The sequence below is a fragment of the Sus scrofa genome, chromosome 15 (assembly GCF_054392235.1).
Source record: "Sus scrofa isolate SSC_HxYL_T2T_F1_AM1 chromosome 15, Sscrofa_HxYL_maternal_Yorkshire_Landrace_v2.0, whole genome shotgun sequence".
In the NCBI taxonomy this organism is placed as follows: domain Eukaryota; kingdom Metazoa; phylum Chordata; class Mammalia; order Artiodactyla; family Suidae; genus Sus; species Sus scrofa.
Window position 1 is genome coordinate 138,882,424 of NC_139397.1, and position 25,077 is coordinate 138,907,500.

General features: G+C 42.1%; 1 protein-coding gene across 2 annotated transcripts in view; it reads right to left on the bottom strand.

Moving 5' to 3' along the window:
• FARSB (phenylalanyl-tRNA synthetase subunit beta) overlaps positions 1-18,462 on the bottom strand; it is an 80,530-nt gene extending 62,068 nt beyond the window's left edge. For both annotated transcript variants that reach the window (XM_021074820.2, XM_021074819.2), the window contains exons 1-5: positions 18,388-18,462; positions 10,642-10,697; positions 6,633-6,787; positions 4,172-4,241; positions 3,210-3,325 (exon numbers count right to left, since the gene is read on the bottom strand). In XM_021074820.2, coding sequence (XP_020930479.2) covers positions 3,210-3,325; positions 4,172-4,241; positions 6,633-6,787; positions 10,642-10,697; positions 18,388-18,445 — 455 coding nt within the window. In that variant the 5' untranslated portion in view covers positions 18,446-18,462. The remainder of the gene's footprint in view (positions 1-3,209; positions 3,326-4,171; positions 4,242-6,632; positions 6,788-10,641; positions 10,698-18,387) is intronic.
• Positions 18,463-25,077: the final 6,615 nt, after the last annotated feature.

Consider the following 25,077-nt stretch of genomic DNA (forward strand, 5'->3'; position numbering starts at 1 on the left):
CCGTAAAGCAAGAAATTTTTTTTTTTGTCTTTTTTTTGTTGTTGTTGTTGTTGCTTTTTTTTTTTTTTGTCTTTTTTTTTTTTTTTTGTCTTTTCGTAAAGCAAGAATTTAAAGCGAGTAGGAGACAAAGAAATAAAAGTAGGGATGTAAAATGGAGCCAGAAGCAATGCTGATACTCAATCAGTATCTCAAGGCCTATAGTCTTATAACAAAGGGTCAGAGATTTGGCTCTAAGCTTTCCAACAGACAATCCAAAAATAGAAATTTGATCAGAATTTATTATGTTCCTAAGAATTCTTTTTTTTTTTGTCTTTTTGTTGTTGTTGTTGTTGTTGCTATTTCTTGGGCCGCTCCCGCGGCATATGGAGGTTCCCAGGCTAGGGGTCCAATCGGAGCTGTAGCCACCGGCCTACGCCAGAGCCACAGCAACCGAGATCCGAGCCGCGTCTGCAACCTACACCACAGCTCACGGCAACGCCGGATCGTTAACCCACTGAGCAAGGGCAGGGACCGAACCCGCAACCTCATGGTTCCTAGTCGGATTCGTTAACCACTGCGCCACGACAGGAACTCCTGTTCCTAAGAATTCTTTACATCAACTATACTCCAATCAAATTTTTAAATTTTTTTAAATTAAAAAAAAAAATTCTTAGAGTTCCGATCATGGCTCAGCAGTTAGCAAACTCGACTAGCATCCTCCAGGACTCGGGCTTGATCCCTGGCACCACTCAGTGGGTTAAGGATCCGTTGTTGTTGAGGTGTAGGTCACTGACGCAGGTCGGATCCCACATTGCTATGTCTGTGGCGTTGGCTGGTGGCTACAGCTCCAATTGGACCGCTAGCCTGGGAACCTCCATATGCCGCAGGTGCGGCCCTAAAAGGAAAGGATACGATACAACACGACACGACACAACACAACACAATAAAATAAAACAAAAAAAATAAAATAAAACAAGTTTCAATGGCTGTCACTGGACACAAGGCAATGAACGGCAGCAATCCTTAAAGACAGGAAACAGAGGTGAGCCCTACGACCGCCCAGCTGACTGCCTGTAGGGGTTTCAAGCCACGAGGGCAAGAAAGGAGGTCCTGTTAGAGCCCAGTGGACACCCTAAGCTGAAGAGACAGGGCTGAGAGTCTAGGGAGCTCAAGACGACCTGAGGTCACTGAAAGGAGAGGGCAGCTTGATGCAGACAGAGAACTCTGAAATCTGCAGAGAGGCCCGCTCAAGAATTGAGTTGAGTGCTACTCAGTATGTGCTTGTGAGGAAACCACCTCAGGACAGGCAGAGAACTCACAAAGACTGAAAACCTCACTCTTCACATGACAATGGATGGGAACAAGGGTCTCATTCAAATTAAGTAAGGAAATGTCTTCCAATTTAGGTACAAATTAGATTCTTCAAGTGACCAGGGCAGATAACTGGGCTCAACAAGCACTTGCTAGCTGTATCAATGTTTGTCCAAACTCCTCTATTTTGTCCTTCATTTTGAAACTATATTTAAAGTCTTATTGTTTCACTTAATAATATCATTACCTGCAAGACAACAAATAGATTCCCTTTGTAAAAGAACTTGAAACAAATGTTATTTGGAATCTGAGAAAAGAAGTTTCTTCTACCATGAATGAAAAGATCTTTCAAGGAAAAACAAAAAAACTTGTGGGCTTAACCACAGGTGTTTTTTAATTTTTTATTTTATTTTTTGTCTTTTTGCCATTTCTTGGGCCGCTCCCGCAGCATATGGAGGTTCCCAGGCTAGGCGGTGAATCAGAGCTGTAGCCACCGGCCTACGCCAGACCAACAGCAACGGGGGCTGTAAGCTGCGTCTGCGACCTACACCACGGCTCACAGCAACGCCGGATCGTTAACCCACTGAGCAAGGCCAGGGATCGAACCCTCAACCTCATGGTTCCTAGTCGGATTTGTTAACCACTGAGCCACAATGGGAACTCCCAGGTGTTTTATTTTTAAACTACTTGCATACCAGAAGAAAATGCCCAAGTCCACCCCAGCCCTGTCTCCAGCCCATCCCTTACACACAAGCCCCTGCTAATTTCCCTAGCTACCAATCTGCAACTATTGAAATTATTAATAAAAATCATTTGTCTATTTTTACCTAAGACATATAAAACTGCTGCCTTTGACTAGTATAAAATAACTTACAGTGATGTATTTAGGACCAAAACACACATACACAAAAAAAACTTGGTATGCTGGCTAAAGGCCGAAGTTGACTTATCATTAGTAAATATATAACTTCTATTAGGATTTTTGAAATCTTGAAATTAGTTCCAGGACTCCCATTGCTAACCTCCTCAACCATTAGGAGTTCAGGAATGATACGGGTCTGAAGATCACCACACTAAGGGGAACTGAACTGTACAGGAAATGATGTCCAGCAATACCAAGGACAGAATAAGAAAATTCAGGTATTTAAAAGTCTCAAGGAGTTCCCATCATGGTGCAGTGGAAACGACTCCGACTAGGAATCATGAGGTTGCGGATTCAATCCCTGGCCTTGCTCAGTAGGTTAAGGATCCGGCGTTACCATGAGCTGTGGTGAAGGTTACAGAAGCAGCTGGGATCTGGCATTGCTGTGGCTTCAGTGTAGGCCAGCAGCTGCAGCTCCAATTAGACCCCTAGCCTGGGAACCTCCATATGCTGTGGGTGTAGCCCTAAAAAGATAAAAGACAAAGAATAACTAAATGAAAAATAAAAGTCTCAAGTTTCCTGTATCAGTTTATGATTATTTTCACTCAAAATGCAAGATCTAGACAAAAATTTGTCTGTTTTTAAAATAATGAGTTATAATTCAAATTACCATGGTTTAATATTTAGTCATGTAATTCACTGCTCAAGATTTGAACCAAAAAAACAAGAAAGAAAAACCAAGAAAAACTCTAGGACTAGATATTTCTCCTCTATACAGTACTCAAAATCTCTCATTTCTCCATGCATACACCATTTACAAGCAGTGACAGAGTTGTTTGCTAAAATTTAAACTTACTTAAATTTGAATTAGTTAAGCAAATTTAAACTCTTATTACCCTCACATATCATTAATTTAGAAATGCTTTAGGGAAAAAGGCAGTGGAGGAAGAAAGGAAAGAGGGAGGGAAAGAGAAGAGTAAGGAGAAGGGGAGAGAATGAGAAAGGGATGGTCAGGAGCCAGGGGGTGGAAGGGGGACGACACGATGCAACCACGAACCTGCAGATGTTCTGATGTAATTTCTCCTGAAGTTCAATGAAGCTGTCATACCGATCTTTAGTAAACTTCATGTTTCGTAGAACCGCTGCAACAGCATACGGGCGTATTTTAGCTGTCTGAAATTCATTACATCATTAGAGATGGTAGATATTAAGGCTTTTCTTTGTAATAACATCTTGTAACTGAAAGTTAACTGTCACAAATTTTCATTCAAACAAGTGTGTATTCATTCATTCAATCAACAAGTAATAAAATACAGTGGTGATGAGGAAAAAGTCATTGTCCTCAGGTAATTTACATTTCAATAAGATTTCTGAAAATTTACTAAATTAGAGAAAAAAAAATTAACCTTTAAGTAGCCTGCTCATAGTTAATATTTCCACCAAAATAGCCTTTCCTGAAAAGATTTTCTTTCTAAAGTTTATTAGTATACCACAATGTAAACAACTGTATCTCAAATGTATTTTAAACATTTGGATGTTATTTTCCAAAATTATTCATGGGAAACAGATGCTGTGTTCCCTTTCACTTCTTTGTAAAAACAAAATGACAGTTTTTTTGTGTGTCTTTTTTTTTTTTTGTTTTTTCTAGGGCTGCACCCTCGGCATATGGAGGTTCCCAGGCTAGGGGTCTAATCCGAGCTGTAGCCCCCGGCCTACGCCAGAGCCACAACAATGTGGGATTCAAGCCAAGTCTGCAACCTACATGATCCTTAACCCACTGAGCAAGGCCAGGGATCAAACCCTCAACCTCATGGTTCCTAGTCGGATTCCTTAACCATTGAGCCACGACAGGAACTCCTAAAATGACAATTTTTAAGAGCTAGAGGCTAAATATACATCCACTTTAGCAAATGGTCAAAGAAAACTACATTCGGCAGAAGGCTCAGCTTTGTCCCACCTTATAGATACGTACACAAAAGAGACGTTTTTAAATGGAAAGTAAGACTTGATCCTTATTACCTCTTCTGTGATGATTAATTTCTGGATTTCTCCATTGGGCATTACCCGTTTATACACTGGAGCCTTTATCCTAAAATATTAAAACAAATTTACTCATTATTAACCACAGCATTTGATAAACTAATTTGATTCTGTGTATAGAAAGTATACAAAATGAATAGAAATAGGACAATGGATTAAAGTTACAGCATATCAAATTTGGGCTGAAAAAAAAAAAAAAAAAAAAACCCCAAACCTAACAAACTTTCTAATATTTCCAGTTATCTAAAAAGGGCTAGCATGCCTCATGGTAATGTCTCATCACTGAAGTCACAACAGAGGCCAGAAAACCATTAACTAACCATCTGTAATCATCTGAGGGGCTAGATTAAATAACTTTTATTACAACCATGAGATTGAGTGTCTAAGAAAAATATGCCTTATTAAAAATACACATGGGTTGGAGCTCCCGTCATGGCGCAGTGGTTAACGAATCTGACTAGGAACCATGAGGTTGCGGGTTCCATCCCTGGCCTTGCTCAGTGGGTTAAGGATCCAGCATTGCTGTGGCTGTGGTGTAGGTTGCAGACGTGGCTCGGATCCCCGAGTCGCTGTGGCTCTGGCGTAGGCCATCGGCTATAGCTCTGATTAGACCCCTGGCCTGGGAACCTCCATATGCCGCAGGTGTGGCCCTAGAAAAGGCAAAAAGACAAATAAATAAATAAATAAATAATAAAAATAAATAAAAATACACATGGCCTGGTCCCATCTGGACCTAATCAGGATATTCAAGGGAAACGCCTGGTAAACAGTACATTCTGAAGGCATAGTCTAGGTAATTGTTATACCAGCAGAGGGGTTTTTAAGTCAGTGCTTTTTAAACCTCAAGGTGCCTACGATCAACTAGAGAATTTGTTAAACCACATATTCTGATTCAATAGGTCTTGGATAGAGGCTGGATTCTGCAGTTCTAACAAGCTCCCAGTGTTACATATGATGCTGGTCCACAGATCATACTCTGAGTGGAGAAGCTTTTAAGTCACTTTCCTAATTCTGTCTCATTCTAAAAATCATACGAAGTGCCTGCTAAAAATAGAAATTCAAATCAGGCAGCTTTGGGAAATACACTATAAGGGATTATCCCTGACCTTAAAATATAAACATCTGATTGTCACTTGAAGAACCAACTGGGTGGACCCCTAAATTTCAACTACCTTATCCAAATGCCTAATTATCACCGTTTCACTAACATCCATCACTCATCTGAAGGCCTAATAGTTCCAGAGTCTAGCCCATCAGCCTGAGGCTCTTAGTCTTTTGCACCTGACTAGATACTATACAAATAATCAAAACCAAAAACAATTATTTTTGATAGCTTTACTGTTTCACCTCTTTTTCACTTTATATGTTTATCATTTTCTACATGAAGAGTTGGAAGGGGACCTAAAAATATTTTTAATTAAAAATTAGGAGACTGGGAGTTCCCGTCGTGGCGCAGTGGTTAACGAATCCGACTAGGAACCATGAGGTTGCGGGTTCGATCCCTGCCCTTGCTCAGTGGGTTAATGATCCGGCGTTGCCGTGAGCTGTGGTGTAGGTTGCAAACGCGGCTCGGATCCCGCGTTGCTGTGGCTCTGGTGTAGGCCGGTGGCTACAGCTCCGATTCAGCCCCTGGCCTGGGAACCTCCATATGCCGTGGGAGCGGCCCAAGAAATAGCAACAATAACAACAAAAAAAGACAGAAGACAAAAAAAAAAAAAAAATTAGGAGACTGAAATTAGCAAAGTTAATTAACTTGCCCCTAGTCAACAGAGATCTTCAGTTTCCTGGTTAGAAAGCTCCATTCCCAAGCTTCCTCAGAATTCTTAAGAAAACAGCATAGGGAGTTCCCACAGTGGCTCAGTGGTTAACGAATCTGACTAGCATCCGTAAGCATCGAGGTTCGATCCCTGGCCCTGCTCAGTGGGTTACGGAGCCAGCATTGCCTTGAGCTGTGGTGTAGGTCACAGATGTGTTTCAGATCCTGTGTTGCTGTGGCTGTGGTGCAGGCCAGCAGCTACAGCTCCGATTTGACCCCTAGCCTGGGAATCTCCACATGCCACAGGTACAGCCCTAAAAAAAGACAAAAGAAAAAAAAAAATTTTTTTTTAACTTAAAAATTAAAAAAAAAAAAAAAAAAAAGGATTTGGCATTGTCACTGCTGTGGCTTGGGTTCAATCCCTGGCCCATAGATTTCCTCATATCATGGGAATGCCAAAAAAAAAAAAAAAAAATGAAAGGCTATGACTCAATATTCAGGCAAATTTTCACACAGCTACAATTCTACAATTTATAGGCTCCGATCATCCCTCTACGCAGACCTAAAGCTGTGTTCCTGTCCAGTACAGTTTTTGCTAGAGACTTATACAGGGATGCTGATAATGTTGAGCAAAGAAAAAAGAAATACAAATTAGCCAAATATTTAGTGAACATGTTCCCTTACCTTTCTTTGAAGACTTGAAGTCCTCGAACCAATCCTTCCAGACAAAGGAGATCATATCTATTGGCAGGGACGTCAATTTTGTAGAGAACAACATCAGAGGCCCCCTGTGCCTTTTCATTACCTTGTTCCTTACTTATAATTTCCTTCTCAGAAGTCTAAAACAAATCCCAAACATAAAATAAAACTAAATAAATCTAAATTCTTTTGAAAAAGTAGTTAGCAGTCCTATAAAGTAGTTGACTACATTATCCCTATTCTTCCCAGGGTAGCAAAAATCCATCTAAATAAAGCAAGGACGGGCCAAATCATGACTGCCACCCATTTTTGTACATGAAGTTTTACTGCAACACAGCCAGGCCTATTCATTTACATTTCAACTACTATTACTTACAAAATGCAACAACTGAGTTGTGACTATATAAGCTTCAAAGCTTACTATCTGGCTCTTTACAGAAAAAATTTGCCCCTCCTTGATCTAAAAGAAAATGAAAGCACAAACAAGAATATAGGGCGACAGCAGGGAGTGGGCAACAACAGGGAGTTCCTGCCATTGGTCAGTGGTAACAAACCCATCCAGGATCCATGAGGATATGGGTTCAATCCCTAGCCTTGATCAGTGGGTTAACAATCTGGCAATGACGTGAGCTGTGGTAGTCACAGATGTGGCTCAGATCTGGTGTTGCTGTGGCCGGCATCTGTAGCTTCAACCCCTAGCCTGGGAATTTCCATATGCCAAGGGTACGGCCCTAAAAAGCAAAAAACAAAAAAAAAGAACAGAGAGCAACAACAATAAAAGTTTCAATGAGGCAAAATAAAGAGAATTCACCAAAAAAAAAGATTCAACTTTTCATAATGATACTGAAAGCTAAATCCAAGCCTAGAAGCAACATGGGGATGAAAGTGATGCTATAAAAGCAAATAACATCTGAAGCTCCTGATGAAGAGATTTTCAGAAGCTGTGGAATAAATTAGAAGGGATTATAGGTACAATGGGAAGAAATCTAATGACAGTAAAAGGTACAGAGTAGCAGGAATGAAAACAAACAAGGAGAAGAAGAAATACCACTAAAATAATTTCTAACACAGGAGCAAAAAGCTTAGAACATCTCAGTCACCAGATTCTTATTCTATTCGTAGAAATAATCATTGCCAAGAAGTTAAATTCTATTCCCTGTGTTTACTACAACAGCAAACTGTATAAATACTTAAGAAATGTTCAATCAAAACGCTAGAAAAACATATTCCAACTGTTAATGTTACCCACTAATTATGTGGAAACCCCTCTTAACTAGAACTCCTACTGCTTCCACCAACAACCTGCTAAAATAACTGATGGATTCCTATCAAAACATGTAATGATTTTTGTTTTACATGATGCCCTCCCACTGCCACAGTATGAGCAGTTCAAATTATTGTCCAAATAAAGAATTATAGTCTGCACTGGTACTGCATGTAGAAAAATTTGCTTTTGATCAATAAGCACTGTGTGTCACACTTGAGGAATCAGTCCATACAATGCTGGGGCCACACAAGGCTGTGCTGGGCTCCAAGGAACACCTACACTGGGCATCTTGAACTCAGGAGGCATATTTTAAAATTTGGGAAAAGTTAAAAATAAAAAAGGAATAGGAAGAAGAGGGAGCAGGAAAGGGGAAGAGAACTGAAGGGGGTGAGGAGATATATATGAAGAGGCAGGGGAAGAAATTAGAATTTAAACCGAGTTCAATCAATGGGATCAATAAAATTGACCCCCCCCCCTTTTTTTTCTTTAAAGAAAGATGAGTCACCTCATAGGGGATGCTGGATTTCAGGAGGGACCCAAATAGATAAGGGGAGAAAATGTGGCAACCAGAGAAAAGAAGGCATATGAACAAAAAAATGGCCTATTTCTTTTGCAAAAAGGACAGTTGCTTAAACTTTCATTTTCAGTATCTGACTTCACAGAATGATCATCTAGGAAGACTGGGTTTGTCAATACTAACAAAAGTGCTATGGAAATCAAGGACCACAGAAATTTTGAAGCCAGAGGGATCTGCAGAGATCATGTAATCCAAACCCTTTATTTTATTTTTTATTTTTCCAGGTTTTTATTTTTTCTATTATAGTTGATTTACATTGTTCTGTTGATATCTGCTGCTAAGTGACCCAGTCTTACATACATGTATGTGTGTACATACACACATATATACATACACATTCTCATTCCCACATTATCCTACATCATGTTCCATCACAAGTGACTAAATATAGTTCCCTGAGCTCTACAGCAGATAATTCAAACCCTTTATTTCACAGATGAAAAGGAGGCCAGAGAGGCAAGTGACCAGAGCTGTCCATGGTCACATAGCTAGTAAGTGTGGAAGCTCAAGCTAATACTCAATTTTCCTGATATCCATTCCAATGCTTAGATATCACACAGCCTCAAACATAATTGGGTTCTAAAAAATTATATAGGAGTTCCCATCATGGCGCAGCAGAAACAAATCCAACTAGGAACCATGAGGTTGCAGGTTTGATCCCCGGTCTTGCTCAGTGGGTTAAGGATCTGGCATTGCTATGAGCTGTGGTGTAGGTTGCAGACGCGGCTTAGACCTGGTGTTGCTGTGGCTCTGGCATAGGCTGGCAGCAACAACTCGGATTAGACCCCTAGCCTGGGAACCTCCATATGCCGCGAGTGCGGCCCTAAAAGGACAAAAGACAAAAAAAAATAATAATAATTATATAAACTGCAAAAATCTCAGCTGACTTCTCAAGCACACAGATACTAATTAATTAAAAAAAAATCTTCCTGTAGCATTACTAAAGAAGTAGCAGAAGGAGTTCCTATCTTGGCTCAGTGGTTAATGAAGCCTACTAGAAATCATGAGGTTGTGGGTTCGATCCCTGGCCTCGCTTAGTGGGTTAAGGATCTGGCGTTGCTGTGAGCTGTGGTATATGTCGCAGACACAGCTCAGATCCCGAGTTGCTGTGGCCCTGGTGTAGGCTGGCAGTTACAGCTCCAATTAGACTCCTAGCCTGGGAACCTCCATATGCCGCGGGAGTGGCCTTAAAGACAAAAAGACCAAAAAAAAAAAAAAAAAAAAAAAAAAAGAAAGAGAACGATAAATATCACATGACATCACTTATATCTGGAATCTAACATACAGCACAAATGACCCTTTCCACAGAAAAGAAAATCACGGACTAGGAGAATAGACTTGTGGTTGCCAAAGGTGAAGAGGAGGGAGTGGGGTGGATTGGGAGCTTGGGGTTAATAGATGCAGACTATTGCCTTTGGAATGGATTAGCAATGAGATCCTGCTGTGTAGCACTGGGACCTACATCTGGTCACTTGTGATGGAGTATGATAATGTGAGAAAAAAGAATGTGTACATATATGTGTAATTGGGTCACCATGCTGTAGAGTGGGAAATTGACAGAACACTGTAAAACAGCTATAAGGAAAAAAAAATAAAAATCACTATATAAAAAAAAAAGAAAATGCTTCAAAATCATCTTTACAAGCAATTCTTCAAAAAGTGGGAGATCATTTGATAAGATCAACGTACAGCATAATAAATGAGGAACGAATTAACACTGGTTAAATAAGCCTGGGGAAGGTGGGGTGGGGCACAGAGGACTTGAAAGAGTGGAAGCCAGAGGCCAAGGAAACATCGAATGGCTGAAGCAGCGTTGCCACTGCTCCCAGCACCCTCCACGTGGTTATCTGCCAGTGGTACCTCACTACTGGGGAGCTGGCTCTCATCCTGGGGTTACCTGAGAGGGTCGACCCACCTCCACAGCACTAGCCCGATGACCTGGGGTGACTGCATGAGAAGAAAGCATGAATCCCTTTGGAGACTTTACACAAAGCACACTCTTAGAACCAGAGTTCAGCCCCTTAACACGGAGAACACAGAAATCACCAAGATCCACAGATGCTGCGTCTTAGTCTAACCAGAAGGTAACAAAGATAAAATACAATGAACTTACACACAGAATATTAAAGAAATATATATCCAATACATACAATTTCATCGAGTTCCAGACCAAATTCAAAGCATAGTTCATCAAATTCTTCATTGGCTAGAAAAAAAAAAAAAAAAAGAGAGAGAGAGAGATTGCTAATTTTAATCCATTCAGTATAAATGAAAATAGCATACAAACTCCATTTTTTAAATCATCTTACATCAAGCATACTAAATAGCAGGCAGCAAATATCACCACTTAAAAACAAATCAAAAAAAGCTGAGCCAAAAAAAAGACTTTAAAGAAAAAAACAAAACTATTAAATAAAGCACTGATTCATCTAATATTAGCTAAGAGTTAGGTTACATTTACTTGGAAGAAAAACAATCCTAAGTAGGGATCCAGTATAAATGTAGGCTCCAAATCATAGCTCCAACACAATGGAGTAATACCCTATAAATCCTATCATTTAAAATTCTCTGAGGCAGCCTGACAGCTGGCTTTGGAGCAAGGCCAATTTGAGTTCAATTTCTGATGGTTCCGCCTACTAGTTCTGAGAGCTTGGCACCTCAGGTAAACTTTCTGATTTCTATTCATAAACTAGCATTTCACAGCCACTTATTCATAAGCATGCAACTGTGGAAAGATTTCAATGTGTTTCATGCAGAAAATGAGCCTGGCATAGCACCCTGAAACACAGTTATGTTGCAATAATTAACAATTCTCTTATTTTTAAATTATATCCTGCTTTGCTTTGCTACTTGAAAAAGCATTTTCAGGGTTTTCTTATTACCAAACATAGATGCAACTCAGAATCCGCATTGCTGTGGCATAGGTGAGAAGCCACAGCTCCAATTCAACCCCCAACCTGGGAACCTCCATGTGCCTCGGTGCAGCCCTAAAAGAACACCACCACACTGAACACAAACCATTGCCAGTATAGTCTAGTGAAAAGCTGGTCTTAAGATTCCTGATCCTGGAGTTCCCATCGTGGCGCAGTGGTTAACGAATCCGACTAGGAACCATGAGGTTGCGGGTTCGGTCCCTGCCCTTGCTCAGTGGGTTAACGATTCGGCGTTGCCGTGAGCTGTGGTGTAGGTTGCAGACGGCTCGGATCCCGCGTTGCTGTGGCTCTGGTGTAGGCCGGTGGCTACAGCTCCGGTTCAACCCCTAGCCTGGGAACCTCCACATGCCGCGGGAGTGGCCCAAGAAATAGAGACAAAAAAAAAAAAAAAAAAAGAATTCCTGATCCTGACACTGAACTTCAAATTAACAGACATTTATTAAGCACCTACTTCATGTTGGCACGGTACTAGGTGCAAGGGCTACAAAGATAAATAAAACACAATTCCTGCCTTAAGTACTCCCTACACTAGTAAACAAACCACATGTATAAATAAAGTAACGTTAATAATACTGTTGGAGTTCCCATTGGAGTTCCCATCATGGCTCAGTGGTAATGAATCTGACTAGGAACCATGAGGTTTCGGGTTCGATCCCTGGCCTTGCTCAGTGGGTTAAGGATCCAGCGTTGCCGTGAGCTGGGGTGTAGGTCACAGATGCAGCTCGGATCTGGCATTGCTGTGGCTGTAGTGTAGGCCAGTGGCTATAGCTCTGCTTCGACCCTTAGCGTGAGAAACTCCACATGCCATGGGTAAGACCCTAAAAAGACAATAAATAAAATAATAATAATAATGTTAAGTGCAAGGTACAGAGTTGGCACAAAGGAAGCAAATTAACTCCACTGAGGGTCAGCAAAGGCTTCACAGAGAGTTCATTAGGAAAGGACTCTGGGGAATGAGACAGCAGCATGGCCATTTGGAAAGTTCAATACGGATAAAGCATGAAGGTCCTGTCAGGAAGAGATATGATTGAACAAGTAGAAAGAAGTCAGCTCATAAGGCCAAGGGATTTGCCCTCTGGCCCCAGGCAGCAGGGAGTTACACTAAAGGATTTTCAGTTGGGCAACAGCATGATTAGCTCTGCATTTTTTTTATTTTATTTACTTATTTTTTGTCTTTTTGCCACTTCTTGGACCTCTCCCATGGCATATGGAGGTTCCCAGGCTAGGGATTGAATCGGAGCCATAGCCGCCAGCCTATGCCAGAGCCACTGGCCTATGCCAGAGCCACAGCGACTCGGGGATCCGAGCCGCGTCTGCAACCTACACCACAGCTCACAGCAACGCCGGACCCTTAACCCACTGAGCAAGGCCAGGGATCAAACCTGCAACCTCACTGTTCCTAGTCAGACTCGTTAACCACTGAGCCACGACGGGAACTCCTCAGCTCTGCATTTTAAAGGAAGTTGTGGGGTGGTAGACGGATTGGAACAGGGTCCACTGAAACAAACAAGTGAGATAGTGAGCCTGAGGAAGAAGGAAGAATGTAAGAAATGTTAGAGACATAACCTCTAAGATTCAAGGACTGACCAGGACGTAAGTGAGCAGGGGGCGTCTAGGATGACTCCCACTCACTGGTGGGGATGAACACGTGGGTCGGTGGGGGGAAGGAAATAACAGAGCAACCACGGACGGACACACACACACACCCCAGTCATCCCTGCATCCTGGTCTTTACACTCTTCTGTGAACTGAGGTCTGAAACAACCCCGAGTGAGCTTGGAAGCATTTTCTCCAGCCCAGCCAAGCCTTGAGGTGACTGAAACCTCTTGAGCAACCAAAGCCAGATTACCCAGCTACATCAATTCCTCTATTCTGCTCTCTCAGAAACTGTGAAATAATAAAGATTTACTGTTTTACACTAAGTACTTGGGTAATTTGTTATGCAGCAATAGACAACTAACACAGGCACTGGTCCCCGGAAGTGGTGTGCTGCCATAGCCAAACACAGGAAAACATGGGATGGCTTTGACAGTGTAAATGAAAACCTAAAGTGCCTTGAAAAAGCTGTTAAAAGCCTCAGTTTCTGACAAGGGTACAGGTAAGGATATGGAGGAAAGTAAGAAAGTGTTATTGGAAACTGACAGAAGGTGAATCCTTCTTAGGCAAAGGCAGAAAGTTTAGCAGCACTGCTGCCTATAGTTGGGTGACCTGGAGAACCTCCATATGCTGCGGGTGTGGCCCTAAAACGACAAAAGACAAAAATAAATAAATGAATAAAGGAGCCGGGACCTGATGGTTTTCAAAATTCTCAGCCTCCCCAAATCTAAAACAATAATAAAATTAAGAAATGACTTCTGGCGTTCCCGTTGTGGCTCAGTGGTTAACGAATCTGAGTAGAAACCAGGAGGTTGCAGGTTTGATCCCTGACCTTGCTCAGTGGGTTAAGGATCTGGCATTGCCATGAGCTGTGGTGTAGGTCGCAGACGAAGCTTGGATCCTGTGTTGCTGTGGCTCTGGTGTAGGCCGGTGGCTATGGCTCCGATTCGACCCCTAGTCTGGGAACCTCCATGTGCCATGGGAGTGGCCCCAGAAAAGGCAAAAAGACAAAAAAATAAATACATAGAAATGACTTCTGAGCAAAGAGCAAATTCAGAGCATTGGCAGGGAAGCATGACCCAAAGATGAAATCAAAGGTATGATTATAAAACCTTGAGACTCAGTAAAATCAAAGGCACTAATCATTCAGACAAAAGGCATTATATATAGAGGAATTAAGGCTGTGCCTCACAAGTGCATTAAGCAAACAACCGAGTTTAAATAAGGGCGTTGTAGCTGCAGAAGCCCAAGGTACAAGTAGTTTAATTCAGAGTTTAGTGGGTGGTGTGGCTTTTGACTAATTAAGTGGAAACCAGTAAAACTGACCAAAGACCCACAAAGTTTTTTAAATACATATGCAGAAATATTGTGACCTGGAGCTGAAACAGACAGAGAATGAAATAAAGTCTTTGAACCCCCAAAATTCTATTAGTGGGAAACAGCCAGACAAAACTAATCAACTATAGAGCATGTGCTTTCTTTCGCTTTTATTTAAAAAAAAAATAATAATGAGGATGAAACCAAGGGTGTAGGGCAGAGCCATGGACAGTGACTCCAGGGCTTGAGATCTAATCAAGGACCTCCAATATCTGCCAGTTCAATTTTAGAACTGCCATGGACCAATAACTCCTTTGTGTCTCCCACTTCCCCCTTCTGAAGAGGAATGTCCTATACCCGTCCCACCACTCTAAGTCTCAGGCCATGAGTAATTAAACTCAAGCAGCTGTACTTAAGGAACAATACTTGAAGAACCTCATCCCCCACTGAACCAGACTTAGATGACGAGGCTCTGGATTCTGAGCTGCTGCTATAATGGGATGACACTTCTTGGGGCCTTGGGAGGGGGTGCATTTCACATGAGGGAGGAACATGAATCACCAGGGGCCAGAGGGCAGACTGTGGTAGTCAGCCCCTAAGAACATCCGCCTCCTGGTACCCGAACCCTCTGCAGTCTCTACCTATGCAGTGCCAGGATTGGTCCACGTGACCCAAAAAATACAGCAAAGGGATGATACATCGCTTCTTAGATGTAGGTAAAAACTGTGGCTTCTGTCTTGAGCACTCTCTTGACTACCTGCTCTCCTGGACCAACAAGTCACCATGTTGCAAACAATCCCATGGAGAGGTCAAGGTAGAAAGCACTGAAGTCTCAAAACATCAGCAGGGAACTGAGGTCAACCAACAAACACTTGAATGGACTTGGAATTAGACTCTCCAGCCCCACTTAGGCCTTGGGATGATTATAAATCTGATATCTTTACCACAAACAGGTGAGAGCAAGAACCAGCCACCTAAGCCACTCCCCCCCAATCCTTGAACCTCAGAAACAGATAACATACATCATCACAAAACATCATTTGACTGCTGTTTTAAGCTATTAACTTTGGAGGTAATTTATTATGCAGTAACAGACAACTAACACAGCTAAGCAACTACATCTTTGGTGTTTATATGAAACACACAGGTAGCTCTGGGAGCACTATCAGTGACCACAGCAAGGCAAAATGAGACCAGAGTGAAGAAGAGTGAAAACAAATTGACTAACAAGAGTGGCAAGAGGAAAACACCTGAGCAGAAAGGCAGTAAAAAATGAAGACTAAGGAGACAAAACTGCCCCAGAGGAGCAGAATGAACAGAATAAAAGCACCTTCAGGAGTTCCCACTGTGGCACAGTGCATTAAGAATCTTGACTGCAGGAGTTCCCATCATGGCTTAGCGGTTAACGAACCCGAATAGCATCTATGAGGACACGGGTTTGATCCCTGGCCTCGCTCAGTGGATTGAGGATCCAACACTGCAGTGAGCGGTGGTGTGGGTCACAGATGTAGCTCGGATCCCAAGTTGCTGCAGCAGAGGCTGGTGGCTACAGCTCCAATTGGAGCCCTAGCCTGGGAACTTCCATATGCTGTGGCTCCAGCTCTAAAAAAATAAAAAATAAAGTAAGACCAAAAAAAAAAAAAAAAAAAAGAATCTGACTGTAGTGGCTCAGGTTGCTGTGGAGGAGCAGTGTTTATCTTTTTAGGGCTGCATCCGTGGCATACAGAGGTTCCCAGGCTAGGGGTTGGATCGGAGCTGCAGCCGCCAGCCTACGCCACAGCAACTTGGGATTAGAGCCACATCTGTGACATACATCACAGCTCACTGCAACACAAGATCCTTAACCCACTGGGCGAGGCCAGGGATTGAATCTGAGTCCTCAGGGCTGCTAGTCAGACTTGTTTCTGCTGAGCCATGACAGGAACTCCTGGAGGAGCAGTTTCAATCCTCTCTCCAGTGCAGTGGGTTAAAGGATCTGGCATTGCTCCAGCTGAGGCTCGAATTCAATCCCTGGCCTGCAAACTTCAATAGGCTGCAGGTGCTGCCATTAAAAAAAAGAAAAAAAAAGAAAAAGCAGCTTGAAAAATATTCTTTGCTTATCTTAGATAAGCAAATAAGCGGGGAACGGAAAAGCAGTGACTGAACAAAACAGACGAAACAGTGGGATTTAGGACAAATAAAAAGCAACCCCTGAAGGGACTGAACAAAAGAGGGACCGGAGACAGAAAAGAATGAATGAGACATTATCTGAAAACAAGAAAAAAATGACAGAAGAAGAAAAAAAGGGGGGAAGGGGCAAGAAACAGGCCAGATCCACACTACCTGGAAAAAAGATGCTCTGCCAAACATGTTTTTCCAACTTTGACCTCAACACTTAAAACGTTTCAAGAAAGAACACATGAAACATAAACTAATGATGGTATTATTACTGACTTACCTGAAATACATCTCAATATCAATCTTCCTGAGTGAAATTTTAATAAGTCAGTAGCTGACATATTTATGGATAATCAAAGTACTTGATCTTTCTCAATATGGAAAAAAAAAAGAGGGGGAAGCTACAGAATATATTAAAACATCAGATGACAGTGAATAGGTTATAAATCTCATCATTTTTAAAAACCTGATTTTTTTTTTTTTTTTTTTTTTTTTACTTTCCCAGCTATGGATACCCAGGTGGTCACAAACATCCTGAGCAAGTATTTGCTACATATCATCTTGTGTAATTCCAGCACGTCATACACAATCACTGAGAATAAGGTTTGGAAGTACAGGTAAGAAATATAAAAAAGCATAGTATGAGACAAAAAGTATAGGGAATTACAGCCCAGTTCAGAGGATAAGAGTATTACCTCTACTTTCAGGGACTTATCTCAGAACCCTAGAGGGAATAACACTTTAAGAATATAGTTGACCCATGAATAAGACAGGATCAGGGATTCTGATTCCGCCCCGCCCCGCGCCCCACCCCCCCGCCGCCGCCGCCCCCGTCAAGTCCAAAATCTCTGAATAACTTACAGTTGGCCCTCCTGAGTTCTACACAGCAGGGTTAAATAACCACAGACTACGTAGTACCTTAGTATTTACCAATTCCGACTTCGTTTGTTCAAGGGTCATACATAGTATCTATAAGTACGCCTTAAGAATCGTTTTTAAAAACTAGCTTTACTTTCCCAGTAACATCTTATTGTAGGAAGCAGTGTTAAACCAACTAGGGCTTTGTTATACTGAGCCCTAGAACCAAAAATAGCTCTCACAAATCAACGAGTACAACCGTTATACAAACTGATAACATGGGACGGGACACATACAACTTCAACTGCTACATCTACAGGGTAACTGATAACTGTACTTAATTAGTCTTCCTATTTTAAATGGAAGTGTTTTCAGAACTAAAGAGAGGAAATGTGGCCTAAAAAGTAAGCCCACCGAGTCACTCAGGGCTCAGCCCACATGTATAACCCTATCTAATGTTGTTTTTTGCACAGACTCTTTTTCGTTTTGACAGCATTAAACATCAGCTGAAATCATTTTAATTAATACGCTGGTCTTAATATCTGCCTCTCCCTCCAGAATGTGATCCTGAACCTTATGCGCCCTCTGCACCGCTGTATTCCCCAAGCGCTAGGAACAGTGCCTGGCACCTAACAGGAGCTCAGTAAATGTTAATAAAAATAATCCTAGCAAAAAAACGCCGTCCCAGCCTCCTGCTCACAAATGGAGTTCCCACAGCGCTCTTCCTATTGCACGCACTTAGCTACACTGAGGGTGCAACCCGAGGCTTCATTCCTGTTCTATTCCCTGACATCTGGCACGCAGCAGGCACCCGAAGCCAGATCACTGAATGAATGACACTGCGAGCCCATCAGGTACGAGTGATACAATAGCACCCGCGGAGATGCCGGTTCCCAGAGACTACAGCCAGGCCGCGGGAGTGTCCAAGGCCAAAATCTGCCAGGAAACATGAACTTAGCCACAATGCCTTTTTGGAGGGGAATCCCAGCCTGCCACATAAGGCACAGAACCTAAGCTTATGAGGCTGGCACTCACTGTAGGTCCGGCCCAGAGCTCGGAAGAGCACATCGCGCTTCACGCTGACAGTCGGCATGGCGAGTGGAGCCTACTGCGCCGGCGCAGAGAGCAGGCCCCTGGGCTCAGCGACCGAGTTATGTAGGCCCCCACGCCTTTCGTGCGGGCTGTCCGGTAATATCGCCAGTTTGCTTCCAACAGTTCCTTCTCTCGTTTTTCATCTGAAAGCAAGTAACTTGTCACCATTAAGCTCAGTAAATATAGTTTAGTCGGGTGAGTAAACTTCAGGTTGAGAAAGGAGAGAGAATCAGATGGAATGGCATGGGATTTAATGGGCAGTAGACCAAACATCCCTCGCTCCTCCAGAGCACTGTAGCCTGAGGTCCCCTCGCCAGGTGGCCAGGGGCGAAGATCGAGGGGGCGGGGCCAGGAGAGGGAGAAGCCTGAGTGAGGATGTGAGCAGCCTGGATGGAAGGATGTCTGAAACCCAGTTGTGGGAGTTAAATCTGACACAGTCCTGTGGGGCTCCTGGGCTCAGGAGCCTTTCTGTGCACCCTATTTCTTGTTCTTGGGAAATGGGCCTCATTCAGCCGCCATGACCTTCCCTGAGTGCCTAGGAACAGGTTCAGGCAGTTGCTGATCAGGGAAGGGAGGAACAGTCAAGCAACAGTATAGCCTTTGGGCAGGTTCCTGCTTCCCTCTCAAGGAATACACCTAAGAGAAAAGTTATATTCCTTATGCTTCTTTTATAAGTGAATACTTTAAAGTTGAATAGATTTAGAGTCCTTCCTTGTCATTCTCCCTGACTTAACCGCACCCTAAACACAATCACCTGTGAGCTAAAGATTAGGCACCCTGAGCATAACTGCCTGTGGGTTAAAGATTATTAGCACATGATATTTTTCAGGAACTTTCCTAGTTCTAATCTCTGAGCAATATGCCCTTTTCACAAGTACTGTTATTCTAGGCAATAACCCAGAAGACTACTGTCAAGAACATTTGACTCCAGCTTTGATGACTAAGATTCCCCAAAGAAAGAAGACTGCATGTTTGTCCCAATCCTGATTCCTATATGAAAACCTGTCTTTCTTCTTTTTACTATAAAACTCCTCGCAATTATGGGGGGGGGGGAAGCACAGAATTTAAGGCATTCGCCTGCTGTGACCCTTCTTTGCCTGGCAAAGCAATAAAGCCATTTTTTTTTCTCCTTTACCCAAAACTCTTGTCTGTGTGTTTCAATTTGGCATCAGTAGACAGAGGCCTAAATCTGGCAACAGGAGCAAGAGAAACTGTTCATTGATTAGCTTTTATCTCATTCCTTAATTTCTCACATTCTTCTATGTGTTATGACTGTGCTTTGTTTGAACATTATAACAGCCCTTTAAGGGAGGCCTCCTTAGAAACCTCTTTTTAAAAGAGGGAACAGGCAGATATTTACTTGTTCACCAGCTGATGCTGTGCTCAATCTTCTGCGGGCTGAGTCTCATAACAACTCTCATTGTAATAGGCAGATAACAGCCCCAAAGATATCAGGCCCTGGAACCTGTACATGTTAAGTGGAAATAGTCTTTTCAGATTAAGGATTTCCAAATGGAAGACGTTATCCTGCATTATCAAAACGGGCCCTAAATGCAATTACATGTATCCTTATAACAGGGAAGTAGAAGAGGATTCCATGGAGAAACAGAATTGGGGTGTGGGGAGGGACAATATAACTGCAGCCACAAATGAAGGAATGCCAGCAACCACCAGAAACTAAAGAGGCAAGGATAGATTCTCCCCTGTAGTGTCTAGAGACACTTTGATTTTGGCCCAGGGAAATTGATTCTGGACTTCTTTTACCCAAGATCTGTGAGACAATAAGTTTGTCTGAAGCCACTGAGTTTTGGCAATTTGTTTCAGCAGCCACGAGCAACTAATACACCAGAGTAGGTACCACCATTATCCCCATTTTACAAATAAGAAAACTGAGGCCCACTCTATCTGAGTCACCCATCTCAGAAGGCAGAGTTCCCCAAGGATGCCTTACCTTTATCCTTTCTACTGTACAGTGAGGAAGGGCTTCCAAGACCATTCAGGTAAGGGAAGAGTAACTGGGTGTGATTTACGCCTCCCTGACTCCAATTAAGCAGTTTTTTTTTTAATAGCTTCTCCAATGGCTGCAGGCAGTGCCTTTCCAGTGCCTAACATAGCAGACCAGCAGAGGCCCTGCCAATGGCAAATATCTCCAATGCTAAATAAAATTCTCTGCCCCCAAATTGGAACTCATTGAACAATGAATTAATGAATAAAGGAGTTCCTGAATTACTACATGCTGACCTGCTCTCCTCTGGGCATTCCAGCGTGTTCTGTGGCCTTTAACCTCAATTTCTTTATCTGTAAAATAGAAATGATAGTAAAATACATCCTGTCAGGAATATAAATAGTTTGACAACATGAATCAAACTTTTAGACGTGTATAATCTTTGATCCTGACATTCAAGTCTTGGGATTATTCTAAGGAAATAATCAAGGAAGTTTTCTTCTGTTCATAGTACAGATAATTTGGAAACAACCTAAATGTCCAACAATATGGGATTTGATGAAATTAATTCGGATACCTGGATACAATAGGATACCATACAAACGTTAAAAATGATATTATAGGAGTTCCTGTTGTGGCTCAGTGGGATGAGAACTTGACTAGTATCCATGAGGATGTAGGTTTGATTCCTGGCCTCATTCAGTGGGTTAAGCATCCGGTGTTGCTGAAAGCTGCAGAGTAGGTCACAGATGTGGCTCGGATCTGGCACTGCTATGGCTATGACATAGACTGGCAGCTGCAGCTCCAATTCAACCCCTAGCCTGGGAACTTCCATATGCCACAGGTGCAGCCCAAAAAAGAAAAAAATTACATTTTTTAACATGGAAACAGTTCACAACATATGAAAATAAGTTACTAAACAAAACGCTTTAAGTGATTTTTTTAAATGCATGTATGTATGTGAGTGTGAACAAAAATAAAAGAGCTGGTATGGTATAGACCAAGGTGTTAACAGTGGTTATCTTTGTGTGTTGAGATTATTTTCTTCGTTGTACCTTTTGTATGTTACAGAGTTGTAATTAGCAGGATTACTTCTATTTTGAGGAGAAAAACAGCTGTGTTTTGTTCTCCTTGTCTAACCACACCTTGGCAGACAACCTAATTCTTTCATTATCACATAGCTTGAGTAGCTCTCTGTAATCATGATTGTTTTGCCTGTAAAACATGTAGCATACATAAAGTTTCTGAAATGATTGTGCCACTTTCCTGCAATGCTTGTGGGTTGGACAGCAGTTGGGAAAGAGATATTGTCAGGTCTGAAATCCTTTCCTACATATGTCCTGAAGATGCAGTACTGTGTCTGATGACATCTTACCCTAGAGCAGCAAATAAAGTGGCAGGCTGATCCACCAACAGATAAATAGATAAAAACGATGTGATACACACACACACAATGGAATACTACTCAGCCATAAAAAATAATGAAATTCTTCCATTTGCAATAACGCGGATAGACTTTGGAGGGCATTATGCTAGCGAAATAAGTCAGAGAAAGACAAATACTGTATGATATCATTTATATATGAAATGTAAAAATAAAACAAATGAGTGAATATAATAAAAAAGAAACTCGGAGTTCCTGTCGTGGCGCAGTGGTTAACGAATCCGACTAGGAACCATGAGGTTATGGGTTCGGTCCCTGCCCTTACTCAGTGGGTTAAGGATCCGGCGTTGCCGTGAGCTGTGGTGTAGGTTGCAGACACGGCTCGGATCCCGCGTTGCTGTGGCTCTGGTGTAGGCCGTGGCTATAGCTCTGATTCGACCCCTAGCCTGGGAACCTCCATATGCTGCAGGAGCAGCCCAAGAAATAGCAAAAAAAAAAAAGAAAAGAAGGAAAAAGAAACTCACAGATATGGAGAACAAATTAGTTGTTTTCAATGGGGAGAGAGAAGGGAAGGGGCCAAGATAGGGGTAGGAGCTGAAGATGTACGACTTACTACATATGAAATAAAAAAGCTACAAGGTCATATTGTACAACACAGGGAATATAGCCAATATTTTATAATAACTAGAAATGGAATATAAACTTTAAAAGCTGTAAATGACTATGGTGTAAACCTGAAAGTTAGTAATTGTGTACATCAACTATACCTCCACAAAAAAAGAAACACAAGCAAAAGTTCTGATTAGGAAAAAAGTAAATAATAAAGTGGCATGCTTATACTATGTATGTGTTTTCTTTTCCAAACCAAACATTGTCCACTCCCAGTCTTAGTTCCCATATTCATAAAGTGAAGCTAGGACATCTTGAATGTTTTGGGGGTAACAATTTGAACCATGTTAAATATCTTTCAAATATTAGATATTTATAGTCCAGGTAACATGCAAGTGATCTGAGACTAAGTTCTCTCCTGTATTAAGTTTAGTAAAACTTGGGCTGCTGCCTCCAGGAGGGTGAGACAGGTCTGTGAACTCAGATGACAGATGATACAATTTACAGTAACTGATCTTGTTTTAATTGCTATGTGTCCAAAACTAGTTTTTTTTTTTTACTAAAATCTTATATACCTTTTCCATAAATCTCCTGGGGGCATTCTAATCCCTTTGTGGACTTGGACATGTCCAAAGTCCATCCATCTTCTTGTGTTTCTATTGATGGATCTTTCTGAAATCAAGAAGGTCTACTAGACCTGCCAAGAATCAGGTTGATTAGTACTAACTTCCTAATTGTCAAGCCACCCATCATTTTAAATTGTATTTTAAAAATTAGCTCATTAGGAGTTCCCGCCATGGTGTAGTGGGTTAGGAATCCAACCACAGTGGCTCCGGTCACTGCAGAGGCTTAGGGTTCAATACCCAGCCCAGTGTGGTGGGTTAAAGGATCCTGTGTTGCCACAGCTGCAGCTCAGATTCCATCTCTGGCCCGGGAACTTCCATATGCTGTGGGTGTGGCCATAAAAAGAAAAAACAAATAAATAAACTTATTAGGGAGTTCCCCTGGTGTGCAGTGGATTAAGGATACAGTGTTTTCACTGCTGTGGCTCTGATCACTGCTGTGGTGCGGGTTTGATCCCCAGCCCCAGAATTTCCGCATGCTGAGAGCTTGGCCAAAAGTAAAAATGAAATAAAATAAAAACTTATTAGACTTTTAATATTATTGACCATTCCCTCTTTCTTGAAAATCTCTTAGTTTTTCTGACTCCAAACTCCTCTACTTAGCTTCCTGGATGTTTCTACTATCATTATCTGAGAGGAATACAGTGTGGTGTTAAGAATTCTATAAATTAGTCACAGATGACAATTCTATAAAAAGTAAGGTGCAAATCTGGAGCCATTGGTGGCCACCTTTCCCACTATACAAAGAAAAAGAATCTGCAGTGAGCTAAAATGATACTGACACTAAGAGAAAAGGTAATGAAAAGAAACATAGAAGCATTTAAATCTGATTGTTTTTAAGACCCAGGTGTCTCTCTCCTCTTCCTAAAAATTGGTAGTTCAGCTGCTTGAAGTTCAAAAGGATTAAAGCCTAGAGTGTGCAAGTTGGAGCGTTATAGCTGAGACACAGGTAAGCAGATGTCCTAAAATGCAGGATCCAAAACTGCATTAAAGATTTTAGACTTTGGAGTTTCCGTCATGGCTCAGTGGTTAATGAATCTGACTAGGAACTATGAGTTTGCAGGTTTGATCCCTGGCCTTGCTCAGTGGGTTAAGGATCTGGCATTGCCATGAGCTGTGGTGTAGGTCGCAGACCCGGCTCGGATATGGCATTGCTGTGGCTGTGGTGTAGGCCAGTGGCTACAGCTCCAATCAGACCCCTAGCCTGGGAACCTCTATATGCCACAGGTGCAGCCCTAGGAAAGACAAAAAAAAATTTTTTTTTTTTTACTTTATCTGAAGAGCATTGGGAGAAATTTAAAGATATTAAGCAGAGAAATGGCATGACTACTTGGAAAGATCACTTTAGGTACATTGTGGAGAAGAATCAGGGGTGTTGGTCCAGGTGGTAAAACTCAAGACACAGAAATCACTTAGGAGACTGCAATAATCCAGAGGAGAAATGACAGCAGCCAGGACGTGGGAAATGGCATGTGCTTGGGGACAAAAAGTAATAATAGACCAGAGGATTCAACAGATCCTATACCAAGTAGACATAAACAACTAGAAAGATACATGCAGAATTGGACTTTCTTGGAAACTGAAAGTAAAGTGATGGAGTCTGTTTTGCCACACCTCCAGGAATGCTGCTGTTTGAATGGCTGACTGCTTCTTTCAAGAGCTGCCCTGGACCCAGGTCGGAGACAGTAGGCCCTCCCAGTCACCTGTGTTCCGGGGCCCCAAGTAGGTTCCCAAGTCCTGTGCAAACAAAATGCCAGTGAGGGTCATAGGAAGAGAAAGGCCATTTGATAAATATTAGCGATTACTATAATAATTTTTTTTTTTTTTGAGGAGGTTCCCAGGCTGGGGGTGGAATCAGAGCTACCACTGCCTGCCTATGCCAGAGCCACAGTAACTCCAGATCCGAGCCACATTTGCAACCTATGCCACAGCTCACAGCAACACCGGATCCTGAACCCACCAAGCAAGGCCAGGGATCGAACCCATAACTTCACGGTTCCTAGTTGGATTCATTTCCACTGAGCCATGATGGGAACTCCACTGTAATAATTTCTGAGATTAGTTGTTCATGT